The 20,115-nt window shown below is 41.3% G+C and overlaps 2 protein-coding genes across 3 annotated transcripts in view; one reads left to right on the top strand and one right to left on the bottom strand.

Moving 5' to 3' along the window:
* The window catches only part of celf2 (cugbp, Elav-like family member 2), a 430,922-nt gene that overhangs the window by 146,129 nt on the left and 264,678 nt on the right, over positions 1-20,115 (top strand). The window contains exon 7 of the mRNA XM_073945704.1: positions 4,245-4,353. Within this exon, the coding sequence (XP_073801805.1) occupies positions 4,349-4,353 (5 nt within the window). The 5' untranslated portion in view covers positions 4,245-4,348. The remainder of the gene's footprint in view (positions 1-4,244; positions 4,354-20,115) is intronic.
* LOC141381629 (uncharacterized) lies at positions 8,454-12,044 on the bottom strand. Of its 2 annotated transcripts, none has more exons than XM_073947199.1 (2): positions 12,012-12,044; positions 8,454-11,731 (listed from the first exon to the last, which is right to left on the bottom strand). In XM_073947199.1, exon 2 carries the CDS (start codon positions 11,549-11,551, stop codon positions 8,654-8,656), a length of 2,898 nt encoding a protein of 965 aa, XP_073803300.1. In that variant the 5' UTR covers positions 11,552-11,731; positions 12,012-12,044; the 3' UTR covers positions 8,454-8,653. The 2 variants fall into 2 exon arrangements, with proteins under 2 accessions (XP_073803300.1, XP_073803301.1); XM_073947200.1 differs by lacking the exon at positions 12,012-12,044 and having other exon boundaries at positions 8,598-11,022; positions 11,104-11,722.

Raw genomic sequence — 20,115 nt, 5'->3', positions numbered from 1 at the left:
ATTCACACATTATTAGTTCAAAATTAACGTTAAAGTGAGCGGCATTCATCTGAAAGGTCCATTTGCGATACCACCCTCCCAATGGAATCATATTAGCAGCCAATGACTATCAAAGTACAACATTGTTCACTGTCAAATAAACATTATTAATGTTGTTTTCAAGTCACACTTGCAGGTTATTTCAGACCGAATATTCAAAGTGCCATGGTAAACAATATAGGGAGTGTGTCACAAGTTGTCACTGAATAAATGTGTGAATATAAAACCAAGTTTACCTTAATAACTTACACTTCCACATTTCATTCTTAGCATTCAGTGTCCACAGTTTAATTAACCATATGTAACTGTTTTTGCTGAAATAATTTCTGCAATCAAAAACGAGTAATGTGTATGATTCAGCAAAGTGTGAACTTACCTGATATTAAAAAATCAAAATCAATTACAATACAGTTGTGGTACACTCTTAAAATCAAGGATCTTTATTGAAATTGATGATCTCATGAAGAAAATTTATCCCACACAAAAATCTTTTTTTTTTTTTTTGTTATGAAAAGTGATTTAATATAATATAATATAATTGTATTGTATTGTATTACCATAAAACATGGTTTGTCCTTTAAAGTAGGGAACTAAGAATTGAAAAACACCAGAAAGAGTGTAATATATTATTACAGGAAATAATATTACTACACTCCCTTGCTGGTGTTTTCCAATGCTTCATTCATTTTTTTTCCCTCATATCAGCTACTTATCTACTACACACTCTGAGGATGAAAGAGTACAAGTGTCTTTTTTCTCTATCATTCTCACTCATCCTCTCAGAAGAATTGTCATCATTATACTGCTATCTAAAAATAACACGGTGTCTTTCTACCTCTTTTTTTCTGCTTTCTGGGTCACCCTTTTCTTGCCTGCGCTGCTCCTGTCAGCATCTCACCAGCTGAGCCTCTCTCTCTCACACACACACACACGCAGGCATCATCATAAGTTCAATCCGCACACCTAAACGCATTGGTTTTGTACAGAAATATATGTGTGTGTGACTGCTGTCATTTTATCAGCAGGATATTCTCAAAGGAAGGAGCATGAACTTTATTTGTAGTAGACAAAGTATTACGTTCATCCATCCTCAAATATCAGATTAGGATATCAGAAAAGGTTACCTATCTCCTCTCTCCAACCGAACAACAGCAGCCTGCTTTACTTAAAGGTTACTCGCATCGGAAAAAATTACACGTGATCTGTTCTTCTGCACAAATATACTTTTTTTAATTGGTGCTATTGCAGTTTTATTGCAGTCTGTGCTCTTTAAAGGTGAAGTGTGTTTTTACTTTTTGGGAAGATGCTATTTTTTTCATGTGTGTGTCACAGTGTAATGCAAGTAAACCACTTATGAAGCTCATTTTGATTTCTGGGTTTTACAAGGATCTTAATTGCCGCTAATTTTATAGTTGTGTTTTTCTTTACTCCATTATTTTTTGCTTTATATTTTATATTGTTAACATTATTTGTTGATGTCTTATTTTATTTATTTTTTATTTTAAAAATTATAGAATTCTCATTTTATGTTTTTAGTTTTGATAAGTCTGTTCTGGGACCAATTTGTGGGACAGCAGTCTCAGGAGAAAACCCCTGACTTGCCTCTCCCCATGCACTTTATTCCGCTCATTCGAGGGACCCCTGAGGTGTTCCCTGGCAAGTCAAGAGACATAATTCCTACAGCATGTGTTAGGTCGTCCATGGGACCTCCTCCTGGTAGGACAAGCCTGGATAGGTAGGAGACCAGGAGGCTTCAGAATTAGATGCTCGAGCCACCTCAGTTTGCTGGGAGTTCCTCTCGGCTGACAGTGCTCCTCACCCTATCTCTGAGGGTGCACCCTGTCAATCGAATCGACGGAAGTGAATTTTGGTTACATTTATCTTAAATCTTGTCCTCTTAGTCATGCCCCAAGTTCATGACCATAGGTGAGAGTGGGAATGTAGATTGACTGGTAAATCAAGAGCATCTTTTTTACCACCATGGACAGTTATATAAATCACATTACTGCTGCCACCACACCGATCCACCTGTCAGTCTCACTTTCCATTGTTTCCTTACTCGTTAACAAAACCCAAGACTTGAACTTCTCCACCTGGGGTTAGGACTTTCCTCCAACCTAAATAGGGCAAGCCAGCTTTTTTTTTTTTTTTTTTTTTTTTTTTCTTTCTGTGGAACACCATAGCCTCAGACTTGGTGGTGCTGATTCTAATCCCTGTCCTGTCATACTTGGCACCATTCTGAAGGTCATTGTCCGATGAAGCCAACATAGCAACATCATCTGCAAATAGCAGAGATGAAATCCTGTGGTCCTTAAACTAGATCCGCTCTGTTCCTAGGCTGCACCGTGGAATTCTGTCCATAAAAATTATGAACACAACCAGTGAAAAAGGGCAACCCTGCACCAGGAACAAGTCTGACTTATTCCCAGCAATGTGAAGTATTACTAACAGCCCTTAACAGTGTACCTACGACCCCATGTTCCCAGAGCACCCCCCACAGAATTTCACAAGGGACACAGTTGAAAGCCTTGGACTTGTTAGGCATACTCCCATGAACCATCTAGCGTACTTGTAAGGTTATAGAGCTGGTCCAGTGTCCCATGTGTATTATAAAGGTGTCATATTGTAAAAGTTTGTCAGCCAAGCCAAGAGATCTCATCCACTACCATTGCTTTGCTGTTGGTGTGGAACTGCTCCACCTCCTGAAGTGCAGAACGGTTTGCCTGAATCTCTTTGAGGCCAACCAGTAGTAGGTTTTTTTTTTTTTATTTTTATTTTTTTTTTTATTTTTTTTTTTGCAACCACCTGGGTTGCAGCATGCTTGGCCTGGTGGTAATCAGCAGCTGCCTCAGAAGTTCTACCAGTCAACCAAGCCCGGTAGGACTCCTTCTTCAGCTTGACTACTTGACTACTTTTTACTTTCGGTCCCCACCATCCGACAGGCACCACATGCTTACAGCCACTCTTGTAGTTAAGTTCCAGAGCTGAAACTGTGTCTGGAGTTGAGCCAGACTATCTCTAGTTGGTACCATTCAACCTCCCTCACATGCTTAGACTCCTTCTCCCTCGGTGAGCTGACATCCCATGTCCCAAGTGTCAGTTTCTGTGCCTGACAGTCAGGTTGTTGTGGTCCTGTCCTTCGACCACCCTTTGTTCCACAATGCACTGGCCCCTTACGGTTTCTCCTGCAGACCCACCACCTGGTCCCACATTGCTCCTTCGGGCTGAGCTTGGCCAGGTATGGGATCAAATCTGGACACTATAGCTATATGCTCAGTTCATGCCATGTCATCGACTTAAATCTCATTCATCTGCATCATTCATGAGAATAGCACCACCGGATGTCTAATCGTGTCAATTGCATTGACTTAACATACAAGTAAATTTCTCGTGCTTAACGTTTTATTCACATCTTGTGTTAACGCAACATTAGGATCACTCTGGCACTCAAACCCCCACACAACGATAAAATGGCAGTTCAGGGAGGAGTATTTGTTTATTTATGTTATTTTATTGTTTTTTTATTTGTGTGTATGTGTGTGCGCGTGCGTGTATGTATGTACTTATTTACTTAATTATTTACTTGTATATTTATTTATATACATATAAATAATAATAATAACAATAGGGCATTATTTATGATTCATAGCTTTGTGGAAGAGTTTGTGTTGAATATACTGATTACTTTACAGATTATACTGACATATATATTATGACATATATAAAGAAATGTCTTATATAATAATAATAATAATAATAATAATAATAATAATAATAATAATAATAATAATGTGAAGTATTATTGTTGCTGTTGATGTTATCATTGACAGTGTAATTGAAGGTTAAACTCCCTTTGAAAGAAGGTGGGGTTTTATTGATTTGGAACTTTTACCAGCAGAAATGTGGAAAATGCAATAACATTTCACACAGAAATGTGTCTTGAAAATGATGTGTGGAGAATATATGGGAGGTAAAACTAGTAGTGTTACTTAAAAACCAGAAAAATAATGTATGTATGTATGTATGTATGTATATTTTACAATCTTAATTACTGTTGATTTAATTTCATGAATTATTTAATTATTTATTTTTTTCTTAATTTTTATTTATTTATTTTGTAATCTAGTGACATTGTACTTCATTTGTGCACAATATCCTAAATTTGATTTTATTTCTTATTCTGTATTATTTCATTATTTTTACAGTCACATACAATCTGGATATTTTCCTGTGAGGTTCACCTGGTCAGAGCTTGGAAAAAGAAGAAGCGAAACAGCCACTCCTCAACTGCTCAACAGGATATGCTCCAATGAAGTAAGAATCTAACAATATAACACAAGTGGCTTAACTAGTTGTCTCCGAAAAAAGATCAGAACTTTAAATATTTACACACACCAGATTCATCATCATTACACTGCACATAATAGCAGCTTTCAGACTAAAATGGTGAACTGAGAGACTGAAGAGAAGTGAGAGAGACAGAGTGTGTGTGTGCACTCATGTATGTGTGTGTTAACTAGCTGAAAGTGTGTGTGAGTCACAGGCCTCACTTTGTTCATCAGTGTAAAGCATGTCTGAAGAGCTGTGTTCACCTGGCCAACAGCACACACTCACCAATGAGAGACACACTGAAAGGTTAGTTGAAAAATCTGAGCTTTTATAAAGTCCATTAGCCGTGGAGAGAAGCTAAAGCAGATTTCCACACGTGCAGTGCAGTCCCAAATATCTTTATTTTATCCCTAATTCCCAAAAGAAATCTAAAATTAAGCTGTCAGCACCTTTAAAACTTTGTCATGATGTGAACTCTTCATGTTTCATTAAAACCTTCCATACAATTAAGATCCCTAGGTTGCATGTCGGTAGATTTTAATGACAGTCAATGTAGTGAATCCTAGTGATGCTTTTGTTGAAAAAGGGGGGATACACATGACAGGGTAAAAGACAAGAAGCCAAAACACAAGACTAGGCACAGATGAAAGGCTGATAATCATCATAGACATTTGTTTTTATTGCGAACCATGTCCTTTGTCATATGATCGTGATGAAAAATGTGTTTTGCCATAAGTTCACTTCTAGGCAAAGTTTTTTTGCGCAATGATTTATAAATGAGACCCCAGGGCCAGAAAGCTGGCATGTGTGTATGTCTGCAGTTTGGTCACTATTTGCTGAAGCTCTATTCTGCTGATTAGTCAATTTGAATGTCTGACATTTGTCTTCTGGTCACATGGTCAAAGAAAAGACAAAAAACACTGTGCGTTTTTTCTTTCTGGCTCTTTGCTTAGGCTCTTTGGGGCCATTGCTCCCCTTCCAGGTATCTTTTTACATCTAAGCTGAGAACTATCATTTGCTTTATGGTTTCATTTAATTTACCATCTCATACAATTCTTTTGCGACTAATTCAGTTGTAACCATAACAAAATATTGTTGTTAAACATTTCATTTTTAACTACTCTGTGAATTATTTTTAATTTAAATTTAGAATTGAATTGCCTCATTTTGCAATACAACATAGTCCCACAATAGCAATGTTTTTTCCACATATTTTGCTATTCTAACTGCGCTTATTTCAGTCATTGGTATAAAGGTGCAGAAGGTGTTTTTTGGTAAATCTGAAATTATACAGATATTTGAAATATACAGTTTTTAATTTAGCAATACTACGGCTCTAATTACTGCAGTAATCACCACATTACACGGGCAAAGCACAAAGGTAGTGTGCTCTGGAGTGGTTTTTGAAAGCTCATGAACTAGAACGAGCTCTGGAGTGGTTTTTAAAAGCCCCTGGACTGGAATGGGCTCTGGAGTGACCTTAGAAACCTCCTGGATTGGAAAGGCCTCTGGAGTGACCTTTAAAATCTTTTAAACTAGAACTGTCTCTGGAGTGATCTCTGAAAGCTCCTGAACTGAAATGAGCTCTGGATATGTCTCTAAAATCACCTGAACTGGATTTGGCTCTGAAGTAACTTCTGAAAACTGCTAGACTGTAACGAGTTCTAAAGTGATTCCTGAGAGCTCCCAAACTGAAATGGCTTTGGACTGGTCTCTAAAAGCTCCTAAACTGGAACAAGCTCTGGAGTGGTCTCTGAAAGCTGCTGAACTGGAACAAGCTCTGAAGTGGTCTCTAAAAGCTCCTGAACTGGAACAAGATCTGGAGTGATCTCTGAAAGCTTCTGATCTGGAACAGTCTCTGGAGTTGTTTTTAAAAGCTCTTGAACTTAAATGAGCTCTGGATATGTCTCTGAAATGTACTGGACTGGAATTGGCTCTGGAGTGACCTCTGAAAACACCTGGGGCCTCATGTACGAAGACTTGCGTGGAAATCTTACTAAAACATTGCGTACGCACAAAGCTGTAAATGTGCGTACGCAGAAAAAATTTCAGATGTATGAAACACTGCGTACGCCGAATCTCACGCATATTCTTTTGTACATCCGAATGAACGTGAAACTGAGCGCAACATGCACGAGCGCAAAACCCCTCCCTGCCTCCTCCCCCGTATGAATATGCTAATGACTATGCTAATGGAAAAACCCAACGAAAAAGCAAAGGCAAAATCAAACAAAAAGAGAAACTTTGAACAGAATGTGAATTGGAGGTGCTGCTTTCGGAGGTAGAACGGAGAAAAGTGGTGTTATTTGCAAGTTTGTTCTCCGGAATTAACAACAAAAGAAAAAAATAGAGTGGGAGAGTTTAGCTGATACGGTTAACACAGTTGGGTCTGAACATCGCACTGAGTGCATTTAAAAAAGAAATAGTGTGGTTTATATCTGTAAAATGTTGCAGTACCCTTAGCAGTCTCAGTGGCGCACCTCATAAGAAGCATATGATCATGTACTGACACGTTCGAGCACAAACTCGGTTCGAATCCAGCGTCTGATGAATTCTTTCTTCTTTTTTTTCCCGCTACATATCAGATTTTGCCCACTATTTATCACGAGAAAGACAAGTAGGAATCAATAATAAGTTTGTGCATCATATTTTATTTGCACATTTATTGAATGGAAATGTTTCTGATTCACGCATGCAAATTTATCTTCACATAGTGTCTTTATAGCAATGTGCGTGCAGTAGATAGCTCAGATTACATTGGGAAAACAGGCGACCGCTGCAAATTGTGCTTTAATGTTTAGCTGGTCAACTGTATGGTATGGAAATCTTACATACCTACTATATGAACCCGTTTCATACAGCTGCCATTGCAAGGATCAGACACTTTGTAGAGAAGAATTTAACACAACTGCCTCTAGGAGTCGCCAATGGAAATAAAACAGACACGCACAAAAAATGTGCGTACGCCTGCCAGAAAGCTGCCGTGAACCTGCGCACATTCCCACGTTCAGTTCATTGTTAGTAAATCCAAACGTGAGCGATTCTGAGCGTGAAACCTGGCGTACGCAAAGTTTTTGTGCGTACGCAGCGTTGATACATGAGGCCCCTGGACTGGAACTGGCTCTGCAGTGATCTCTGAAAGCTCCTAACCTGGATTGGTTCTAGAGTGATCTCTGAAAGCTCCTGAACTGGATTGGCTCTGGAGTGATCTCTGAAAGCTCCTGAACTGGATTGAACTCTGGAGTGGTTTCTGAAAGCTTCTGAACTGGAACAAGCTCTGGAGAAATCTTTGAAAGCTCCTGGGGCCTCATGTACGAAGACTTGCGTGGAAATCTTACTAAAACATTGCGTACGCACAAAGCTGTAAATGTGCGTACGCAGAAAAAAATTCAGATGTATGAAACACTGCACTGAATCTCACGCATATTCTTTTGTACATCCGAATGAACGTGAAACTGAGCGCAACATGCACGAGCACAAAAACCCTCCCTGCCTCCTCCCCCGTATGAATATGCTAATGACTATGCTAATGGAAAAACCCAACGAAAAAGCAAAGGCAAAATCAAACAAAAAGAGAAACTTTGAACAGAATGTGAATTGGAGGTGCTGCTTACGGAGGTAGACCGGAGAAAAGCAGTGTTATTTGCAAGTTTGTTCACCGGAATTAACAACAGAAGAAAAAAAATAGAGTGGGAGAGTTTAGCTGATGCGGTTAACATAGTTGGGTCTGAACATCGCACTGAGTGCATTAAAAACAGAAATAGTGTGGTTTATATCTGTAAAATGTTGCAGTAATCTTAACAATCTCAGTGGCGCACCTTGTGAGACGCATGTGATCATGTATTGACACGTTCGAGCATGAACTCGGCACGAATCCATCGTCTGATGAACTCATTCTTTTTCCCCCCGCTACATATCAGATTTTGCCCACTATTTATCACGAGAAAGACAAGTAGGAATCATCAATAAGTTTGTGCATCATATTTTATTAGCACATTTATTGAATGGAAATGTTTCTGATTCACGCATGCAAATTCATCTTCAGATAGTGTCTTTATTTTACATTTACATTTACATTTAGTCATTTAGCAGACGCTTTTATCCTAAGCGACTTACAAATGAGGACAAGGAAGCAATTTACACAACCAAGAGCAACAATGAATAAGTGCTATAAGCAAGTTTCAGGTCTGTAAAGTCTAAGAAGGGAAGTATTAGTAGTATTAGTTTTTTTTTTTTTTTTTTTTTTTTGTACAGTTAGTGTGATATTCAGAGAGGCAATTACAGATTATGAAGTGTAGTGGAGACTAAATAGTTGAGTTTTTAGTCGTTTCTTGAAAGTAGCAAGTGACTCTGCTGTTCTGATGCAGTTAGGGAGTTCATTCCACCAACTGGGCAGATTGAGCATGAGTGTTCGCGAAAGTGATTTCTTCCCCCTTTGGGATGGAACCACGAGGCGACGTTCATTCACAGAACGCAAGTTTCTGGAGGGCACATAGATCTGCAGAAGCGAGAGCAGATAAGAAGGAGCAAGGCCAGAAGTCACTTTGTAGGCAAACATCAGAGCTTTGAATTTGATGCGAGCAGCAACTGGCAGCCAGTGCAAACGGACTAGCAGCGGAGTGACATGTGCTCGTTTAGGTTCATTGAAGACCACTCGTGCTGCTGCATTCTGGAGCAGTTGAAGAGGCTTGATAGAGTTAGCTGGAAGCCCAGCTAGTAGAGAGTTACAGTAATCCAGTTTGGAGAGAACAAGAGCTTGAACAAGGAGTTGAGCTGCATGTTCAGATAAGAAGGGTCGGATCTTTCTGATGTTATAGAGTGTGAATCTGCACGATCGAGCAGTTCTAGAGATGTGGTCAGAGAAGTTTAGTTGGTCATCAATCGTTACTCCAAGGCTTTTCACCATTTTGGATGCAGTAATGGTTGCCCCGTCCATCTGGATTGAAAAGTTATGGTGTAGAGTCGAGTTGGCAGAAACTACAAGCATTTCCGTTTTTGCGAGGTTCAGCTGAAGATGATGATCTTTCATCCAGTGTGAAATATCCAACAGGCAGGCTGAAATGCGAGCTGGAACCAAGGGATCATCAGGATGAAAAGAGAGGTATAGCTGGGTGTCATCAGCATAGCAATGGTAGGAGAATCCATGTCTCTGGATGACTGGTCCTAGAGATGATGTGTAGATGGAGAAGAGAAGTGGCCCAAGAACAGAGCCTTGAGGTACCCCAGTGTTTAGATGCTGTAGGTTGGACACCTCACCCCTCCAAGACACCCTGAATGATCTGTCAGTGAGGTAAGATCTGAACCATTGTATAACAGTGCCCGCAACGCCCAGTGACTCGAGCGTAGATAGCAGGATCTGGTGGTTGACAGTGTCAAAAGCAGCTGACAAGTCCAGCAAAATGAGGACTGATGATTTAGAGTCTGCTTTAGCCAGTCTGAGATCCTCCACGACCGAGAGCAGGGCAGTCTCAGTTGAGTGGCCTTTCTTAAAGCCGGATTGCTTGTTGTCCATGAGATTGTTTTGAGTAAGAAAGTCCAGGACTTGATTGAACACTACTTTCTCCAGAATCTTGGCCATGAATGGAAGCAGGGATACTGGTCTGTAGTTTTCAAGTAGCGTATGGTCCAGGTTGGGTTTCTTTAGCAGTGGGGTTACCCTAGCCTGCTTAAATGAAGTGGGGAATAAACCAGAGTCAAGAGATGTGTTAATTATGTGAGTCAGTGTTGGTATGACTGCAGGAGAGATGGCTTGCAAGAGATGAGAGGGAATGGGATCGAGTGGACAGGTGGTTGCATGGCTAGATAGCACCAGTTTGGACACTTCAGACTCAGAGAGCTGAGAAAAAGAGGTGAGTGTGTGTGGTGTTGGTGGTGTACCTTGCGTGTTTGTTGTAGGTGCAGCAAATTGAGCACTGATTTTTGCAGTTTTGGTGCAAAAGAATGTAGCAAAGTCATCAGTAGTAGGTGTGGAGGATGCGGGTGGAGGAGGAGGATAGAGGAGGGAGGAAAATGTTTTAAAAAGTAGGCGAGGATTAGTGGCATTGTTGATTTTCAGACGGTAATATGTCTGCTTTGCCGAAGTAACCTCAGCCGAGAAAGAGGACAGAAGAGTTTGGTATGTTAAGAGCTGTGCAGGATTTTTAGTTTTCCGCCAAATTCTTTCTGCAGCCCGAAGTTTTGAGCGATGCTCACGGAGAGCATCCGAAAGCCAGGGTGCAGGAGGACTGGCACGGGCTGGCCTGGATGCAAGAGGACATAATTGGTCTAGACATGATGCTAGTGTGGAGCAGAGTGTATCAGTGGCACTGTTCGAATCAAGTGCAGAGAGTTTGCAAGATGGAGGAAGAGAGTCTGAAACAATGGTGGATAGTCTATTGGGTGAGAGAGATCGTAGGTTTCTGCGAAAGGTAACCAGTGTTGGAGTGTGTGGCGGCTCAGGAGTAATGTGGATGTTGAGAGACAGAAGGAAATGATCCGATATTTGTAGTGGAGTTACTATTGTTTGATCAGCGAAGCAGTGTCGTGTGTAAATAAGGTCTAGCTGATTACCTGATTTGTGGGTAGCAGAGGTAGGTGCTCTTTTTAGGTCAAAAGAGGCAAGCAGAGTCTGAAAGTCTGCAGCTTGCGGTTTGTCAACGTAAATGTTTAAGTCACCTAGCACCAACAAGGGAGTGTCAATATTAGAAAAAGATGAGAGAAGAACATCCAGTTCATCTAAGAAGTGACCTAATTTACCTGGTGGGCGGTAGATGACAACCACATTTATGTAGAAGGGGTGGATAATGGTGACTGCATGGAATTCAAAGGAGCTGATTGTTGGCAGGGACGGTATCAGAGTAAATTTCCATTCTTTGGAAATTAGTAGTCTAGTCCCACCCCCTCTCCCTGTGTGACGAGGAGTGTGGGAAAAAGAGAAATTAGCAGAAAGAGTAGCATGTGTAGCAGTGTCCTCCGGCCTCAACCAGGTCTCAGTTAGAGCCATGAGATTATAGTCAGAATATGTAGCTATGGAGGTAATAAAATCTGCCTTGTTAACAGCTGATTGACAGTTCCAGAGGCCCACGGAGAGAGAGAGTTGTGAAATAGCAGATACATGTATTGAACGAAGGTTGTGAGGATTACGCCTGCAGCGTGCCTCCCGTGTTTTGCGAGTGTTAGTAACAACAGGAATTAGAAAACACATAATAAAAGTGCACTGACAACAAAAGATAAAGTAAAAAAAAAAGAAAGTAAAGTACTCAAGTGCTTTGTCAGTGTCTTTGCTCGGTGGAGTCGCGCAGGTAGAGTCGATGGTCTTTACACTCGTCGGTCTTCACACGAGGCGGTCTTCACACGAGGCTGCCGCAACCGCTGCCGCGGTGAACTAGTTGTTTATATAACCCCAAAGCACTAACGTTAGCTGATTGAATTCAGCTGGACACGCCTCGAGAGTCAAAACAAGGGCCGAAACTGAGGCGGACGACGCGAAACCGACCGCGTTCGCTACACAAGCTCTTATAGTAACCAAGGAAACAGTGGCTAAACACTTGTAGTATTATACACAACTGAAAGCAAGTTTAAATGTCCTACAACTTTACACAAACAGCTGAAAACAAGTCCTCAAACCATACACAACAACTGAAACAAGTCTTAAATGTACTTACAGGCTGCTGGTCTCGATGTTAAAGTGCTTCTCCTGCCGACTAAGCTAGCGTGCTCACTATATAGTGGTTACCTGGCGTTTGAACACGCCTCCCGAGTCAAAACAAGGGCCGAAACTGAGGCGGACGACGCGAAACCGACCGCGTTCGCTACACAAGCTCTTATAGTAACCAAGGAAACAGTGGCTAAACACTTGTAGTATTATACACAACTGAAAGCAAGTTTAAATGTCCTACAACTTTACACAAACAGCTGAAAACAAGTCCTCAAACCATACACAACAACTGAAACAAGTCTTAAATGTACTTACAGGCTGCTGGTCTCGATGTTAAAGTGCTTCTCCTGCCGACTAAGCTAGCGTGCTCACTATATAGTGGTTACCTGGCGTTTGGACACGCCTCCCGAGTCAAAACAAGGGCCGAAACTGAGGCGGACGACGCGAAACCGACCGCGTTCGCTACACAAGCTCTTATAGTAACCAAGGAAACAGTGGCTAAACACTTGTAGTATTATACACAACTGAAAGCAAGTTTAAATGTCCTACAACTTTACACAAACAGCTGAAAACAAGTCCTCAAACCATACACAACAACTGAAACAAGTCTTAAATGTACTTACAGGCTGCTGGTCTCGATGTTAAAGTGCTTCTCCTGCCGACTAAGCTAGCGTGCTCACTATATAGTGGTTACCTGGCGTTTGGACACGCCTCCCGAGTCAAAACAAGGGCCGAAACTGAGGCGGACGACGCGAAACCGACCGCGTTCGCTACACAAGCTCTTATAGTAACCAAGGAAACAGTGGCTAAACACTTGTAGTATTATACACAACTGAAAGCAAGTTTAAATGTCCTACAACTTTACACAAACAGCTGAAAACAAGTCCTCAAACCATACACAACAACTGAAACAAGTCTTAAATGTACTTACAGGCTGCTGGTCTCGATGTTAAAGTGCTTCTCCTGCCGACTAAGCTAGCGTGCTCCCTATATAGTGGTTACCTGGCGTTTGAACACGCCTCCCGAGTCAAAACAAGGGCCGAAACTGAGGCGGACGACGCGAAACCGACCGCGTTCGCTACACAAGCTCTTATAGTAACCAAGGAAACAGTGGCTAAACACTTGTAGTATTATACACAACTGAAAGCAAGTTTAAATGTCCTACAACTTTACACAAACAGCTGAAAACAAGTCCTCAAACCATACACAACAACTGAAACAAGTCTTAAATGTACTTACAGGCTGCTGGTCTCGATGTTAAAGTGCTTCTCCTGCCGACTAAGCTAGCGTGCTCACTATATAGTGGTTACCTGGCGTTTGGACACGCCTCCCGAGTCAAAACAAGGGCCGAAACTGAGGCGGACGACGCGAAACCGACCGCGTTCGCTACACAAGCTCTTATAGTAACCAAGGAAACAGTGGCTAAACACTTGTAGTATTATACACAACTGAAAGCAAGTTTAAATGTCCTACAACTTTACACAAACAGCTGAAAACAAGTCCTCAAACCATACACAACAACTGAAACAAGTCTTAAATGTACTTACAGGCTGCTGGTCTCGATGTTAAAGTGCTTCTCCTGCCGACTAAGCTAGCGTGCTCACTATATAGTGGTTACCTGGCGTTTGGACACGCTTCCCGAGTCAAAACAAGGGCCGAAACTGAGGCGGACGACGCGAAACCGACCGCGTTCGCTACACAAGCTCTTATAGTAACCAAGGAAACAGTGGCTAAACACTTGTAGTATTATACACAACTGAAAGCAAGTTTAAATGTCCTACAACTTTACACAAACAGCTGAAAACAAGTCCTCAAACCATACACAACAACTGAAACAAGTCTTAAATGTACTTACAGGCTGCTGGTCTCGATGTTAAAGTGCTTCTCCTGCCGACTAAGCTAGCGTGCTCACTATATAGTGGTTACCTGGCGTTTGGACACGCCTCCCGAGTCAAAACAAGGGCCGAAACTGAGGCGGACGACGCGAAACCGACCGCGTTCGCTACACAAGCTCTTATAGTAACCAAGGAAACAGTGGCTAAACACTTGTAGTATTATACACAACTGAAAGCAAGTTTAAATGTCCTACAACTTTACACAAACAGCTGAAAACAAGTCCTCAAACCATACACAACAACTGAAACAAGTCTTAAATGTACTTACAGGCTGCTGGTCTCGATGTTAAAGTGCTTCTCCTGCCGACTAAGCTAGCGTGCTCACTATATAGTGGTTACCTGGCGTTTGGACACGCCTCCCGAGTCAAAACAAGGGCCGAAACTGAGGCGGACGACGCGAAACCGACCGCGTTCGCTACACAAGCTCTTATAGTAACCAAGGAAACAGTGGCTAAACACTTGTAGTATTATACACAACTGAAAGCAAGTTTAAATGTCCTACAACTTTACACAAACAGCTGAAAACAAGTCCTCAAACCATACACAACAACTGAAACAAGTCTTAAATGTACTTACAGGCTGCTGGTCTCGATGTTAAAGTGCTTCTCCTGCCGACTAAGCTAGCGTGCTCCCTATATAGTGGTTACCTGGCGTTTGAACACGCCTCCCGAGTCAAAACAAGGGCCGAAACTGAGGCGGACGACGCGAAACCGACCGCGTTCGCTACACAAGCTCTTATAGTAACCAAGGAAACAGTGGCTAAACACTTGTAGTATTATACACAACTGAAAGCAAGTTTAAATGTCCTACAACTTTACACAAACAGCTGAAAACAAGTCCTCAAACCATACACAACAACTGAAACAAGTCTTAAATGTACTTACAGGCTGCTGGTCTCGATGTTAAAGTGCTTCTCCTGCCGACTAAGCTAGCGTGCTCACTATATAGTGGTTACCTGGCGTTTGGACACGCCTCCCGAGTCAAAACAAGGGCCGAAACTGAGGCGGACGACGCGAAACCGACCGCGTTCGCTACACAAGCTCTTATAGTAACCAAGGAAACAGTGGCTAAACACTTGTAGTATTATACACAACTGAAAGCAAGTTTAAATGTCCTACAACTTTACACAAACAGCTGAAAACAAGTCCTCAAACCATACACAACAACTGAAACAAGTCTTAAATGTACTTACAGGCTGCTGGTCTCGATGTTAAAGTGCTTCTCCTGCCGACTAAGCTAGCGTGCTCACTATATAGTGGTTACCTGGCGTTTGGACACGCTTCCCGAGTCAAAACAAGGGCCGAAACTGAGGCGGACGACGCGAAACCGACCGCGTTCGCTACACAAGCTCTTATAGTAACCAAGGAAACAGTGGCTAAACACTTGTAGTATTATACACAACTGAAAGCAAGTTTAAATGTCCTACAACTTTACACAAACAGCTGAAAACAAGTCCTCAAACCATACACAACAACTGAAACAAGTCTTAAATGTACTTACAGGCTGCTGGTCTCGATGTTAAAGTGCTTCTCCTTTATAGCACTGTGCGTGCAGTAGATAGCTCAGATTACATTGGGAAAACAGGCGACCGCTGCAAATTGTGCTTTAATGTTTAGCTGGTCAACTGTATGGTATGGGAACCTTATATACCTGCTAGATGAACCCGTCTCATACAGCTGCCATTGCAAGGCTCAGACACTTTGTGGAGAGCAATTTAACACAACTGCCTCTAGGAGTCGCCAATGGAAATAAAACAGACACGCACAAAAAATGTGCGTACGCCAGCCATAAAGCTGCCGTGAAGCTGCGCACATTCCCACGTTCAGTTCATTGTTAGTAAATCCAATTGTGAGCGATTCTGAGTGTGAAACCTGGCGTACGCAAAGTTTTTGTGCGTATGCAGCGTTGATACATGAGGCCCCTGGACTGTAAAGGTCTCTGGAGTGATCTTTGGAATCTCCTGAACTGGAACAAGCTCTAGAGTAATTTCTGAAAGCTGCTGAACTGGAACAAGCTCTGAAGTGGTCACTAAAAGCTCCTGAACTGGAACAAAATCTGGAGTGATTTCTGAAAGCTCCTGAACTGGATCGAGCTCTAGTGTGGTTTTTGAAAGCTCCTGAACTGGAACAAGATCTGGAGTGGTCTCTGAAAGCTCCTGGACTGTAAAGGTCTCTAATTTGGTCTCTGAAAGCTCCTGAACTGGATCCAGCTCTGGAGTGGTCTCTGAAATCTCCTAAACTGGAATGTGCTCTGGAGTGATCTCTGATTGCTCTTTAACTGGAACATCCTCTGTACTGGAGTGTGCTCCAGAGTGGACTTTGTAGATTTAGGAACAGACCCTGGGCTTGAGGACATCTTGAAAAAGTACTGTAGACTAGCAGCCATCTTGGACCAAGACTCTGGATTGGTAGTCATCATGAGAAGAGACTCTAGCCTCTTAAGATTAATTAACATTAGGTAGCAAACTGTGAGTTAACAAGAACTAACAATAATCAGCTTGATTTTAACATAAACTAATTTGAATAAATAATGTAATCGATGCATTGTGCATTTTAGGTAATTCATTAACCTATTTTATATACACTAATACTTATATACTCTCACTAACTCATTTGTTGGCTGCACATCAATGATGCAAAACTCCCATTACACCACATCCCAAAGGTGCTCTTTTGGATTAAGATCTGGTGACTGTGGAGAAAATTTTAGGGAAGTGAACTCATTGTCATGTTCCAGAAACCAGTCTAAAATGTTTTGTGCTTAATGACATGGTGCGTTATCTTGGTGGAGATAGCCATCAGAAGAAGAGTGGTCATGAAGGGATGGACATGGTCAGCAACAATAGGTAGGTTGTGGTGTTGACATGATGCTCAATTGGTACTAGTGAGCCCAAAGTATGCCAAGAAAATATCCCCCACACCATTACATCACCACCAGCAGCCTGAACCGTGGTGGTACAAGGCAGGATAGATCCATGCTTTCATGTTGTTGACACCAAATTTTGACTTTACCATCCAAATGTTGCAGCAGAAATCGAGACTCATCAGACCATGCAACACTTTGCCAAACTTCTATTGTCCAATTTTGGTGAGCGAATTGTAGCTTCAGTTTTCTGCTCAGCTGACAGGAGTGGCACCCAGTGTGGTCTTCTGCTGCTGTAGCACTTCCGCCTCAAGGTTCAACATGTTTTACATTCAGAGATTAGGTTATTTGAGTTATTTTTGCCTATAGCTCGAACCAACATCGTCATCCTCCTCTGAGCTCTGGCATCAACAAGGCATTTGCATCCACAGGACTGCTGCTCACTGGATATTTTCTCTTTTTTTGGATCATTCTCTGTAAACCCTAGAGATGGTTATGCGTGAAAATCCCAGTAGATCATCAGTTTCTGAAATACTCAGATCTGCCCGTCTTGCACCATCAACCTTGCCAAATTCAATTAAATCATCTTTCTTACCCATTCTCGGTTTTAATTGCAGTGTCCTGATCATGTTTACATGCCTAAATACATTGAGTTTCTGCCATGTGATTGGCTGATTAGAAATTTGGGTTAACAAGCAGTTAGACAGATGTACCTAAAAAAGTAACTGGTGAGTGTGCATTAACCTTAAGTAACCTTCTTTTAAGCTGATGCCAAAAATAATTGTTTAAAGTTTATAGTCATATATTTATTAATTGACTTTTTTCAACAACGTAGCTTTTTGTAAAATCAGTAAATCAAATATTAATCGAATCTGCTTCATAATGTTTAATTGCTTAAAGCCAGATATGAGTTTTGTATGCCAAATCACTAATCCAAATTCTCTCATCAAACACACTCAAGTAAGTATCCTAAATCAAAAGAATCTCTTCATGTATCCTTCCGGGCAGCATACAGTACCTGTGCTATCTATGAAACTACCACATGACTAGCATAGCCACGTTACCCATTCGAACATTTGGTAGCAAATGCCTTCACTCCAGATGCTGATGTGTCGATTTGGCCCAGTACAATTTCGCCGAGATTGATTCGGGGTTTGCCTCGTGTTGTTGCTTTCCATCGTGACGTTTGGTCCTTTGTTTTAGTTAGCAGGATATTTCTCCAGAGAGCTGGCGTTGAGGCTTCCTCCAGCTAAGTTTTAGATCAAAGTTTTATTAGACAGGGAGTGACTCTTTGTGTGTGTGTTGTGTGTGTGTGTGTGTGTGTGTGTGTGTTGTGTGTGTGTGTTGTGTGTGTGTGTGTGTGTGTGTGTGTGTGTGTCTGTGTGTCTGTGTGTCTGTGTGTCTGTGTGTCTGTGTGTGCTTGTTTATGTGGTTTATGAGGACACTTAATTGTATAATGTCAAGGGTATGACCTAGTTGTACTCTATTAAGGTGGTTTATGAGGACGTTTTTTTTTCTTGGTAATTTAAAACACCTAAAATTTATACTGAATGGAGATTTGGCATTCAAATTTTGCCACAGGTTTCCTGTGAGGGCTGGGTTTATGCATATGGTATAAGGTAAGCCCATATAATAAGAATTTTTAGAGCAGTGGTTTCCAACCTTTTTTTACCTGAGACCCCCTTTTTCCCTAGAAAATCTTGTAAGGCCCCCCTCCACATTTAATGATATAATTGCTCGTATAAGTTTGCAATAGTGATGACAAAAATATGTTGTTTTCAAACAATCGGTATGTTTATTGCTATTTCTAGATATGTTATGCACAAATAATAACCTAATGTTTCCTAGAGATGGGTTGCAGCTGGAAGGGCATCCGCTGTGTAAAACATGTGCTGGATAAGTTGGCGGTTCATTCTGCTGTGGCAACCCCAGATATTTAAAGCGACTAAGCCGAAAAGAAAATGAATGAATAAATAATAGCCTAATATAAAATAAAAAGCAAAACCTCAGTAGACCATTTGTAACTGAAAAACATAAGCCTTTGGCTTTTAAATTAACCCGATTTGAAATTCAATAACAAAAATATCAGTGTTCACATAGGTTTATAAGCGAAAAATAATATAGGCTTTTACAATGTACTACTTTACTACTGCATGTTATTTGTTATGCTCTATCAAATAGTGTGAGGATTGCTGCGAGGTGAATCCGTGAGACTCTGTCTTTCGTCCATTTTTGTTCAGCCAGGGCAGTGATTCTCAACCTTTTTATCACCACGCACCAGTCAACGGTTGACAATTTTACTGTGAGAAAATGGTTGATGGTCGCATAGTGAACTACAAAACACCCCCAACCCCCCAGAGGATGACAAACTGACAAAACATTGCTGTCACTCTCTGACACAAGTTTTATTTATGGAGAAAAGTACATAAGACTGAAGTGTTTGTGTGTTCTGTGTTTGTCTGAGAAAATTAGTCTTACCGAAATGTGAATATTCCATACATGCTGAAGCTGATCGGTCAATTCTTGTCACATGACTCGCTGTGCGCTCGCAGCCTGGGGTTCATTGGCGCGAGCATGTCACGCCGCTTCAATTGAAAACAACAAACTTGAAAAGACTAGAGCAAACTAGAGCAAACTCTAGAAATACCAGTATGCGAACGGCCCCTAAAAGGCTGCCGTCATTTGCAATCTCCATCAGTTGATCTTCTTGCACAGCCCTGGTGGATTCACCTGATTTGTTGACAAGTGGTTTGTGGATCAATTCCTTGCAGTTCGCGGGTCGCTCACTGGACCTTTTTCCCTTAGCACAGAAACTTTCCAAAGACGTCTGTTTCTTACTTAGTTTGCTGCTTGTGGGTTAAATTTGGGCCCTAAAGTGACTAAGATATAAGCGAGAGGAGGGTCATTTTTCATAATAAAAGACTTTTTAAAATAAATGATTGTTCAGACTTAGATAATAAATAAAACAGAAAGAATTAATGATTTCTTGTACCAATTGAACCACGGAACGGTGGTTGAGGACCACTGAGTTAGGGAATAAAATTAACTAAGGCAACATGATCATTCTTATTCATTTTTTTTAAATATGATGCGACCCCCCACAAAGCTCACTGAGGCCCCCTTGTGGGCCGCGACCCCCCTGTTGGGAACCGCTGTTTTAGAGTATAACATACATTATGCCTATGGAGAGTCCTCGTAAATCATATATACAAGTATGTGTGTGTGTATTTGTGTTGGATCAGATCAGTGGCTGTTGGAGTCTGTCATTAAGGTGTGAAGATATGTATCACAGCACCTTCCACTAACAGCAGCTCCACAGGTAAACATATTCTTAATAGGATTCCTATGAGACAG

The sequence above is a fragment of the Danio rerio genome, chromosome 4 (assembly GCF_049306965.1).
Source record: "Danio rerio strain Tuebingen ecotype United States chromosome 4, GRCz12tu, whole genome shotgun sequence".
Classification (NCBI taxonomy): Eukaryota; Metazoa; Chordata; class Actinopteri; order Cypriniformes; family Danionidae; genus Danio; species Danio rerio.
Note: the sequence above shows the minus strand (reverse complement) of the source record. Positions and strands in the feature narration are given on the sequence as shown.

Bases quoted from the DNA above. Each gene is read 5' to 3' on its own strand.
- LOC141381629 (XM_073947199.1), bottom strand. From the start codon at position 11,551: ATGTGTTTTCTAATTCCTGTTGTTACTAACACTCGCAAAACACGGGAG.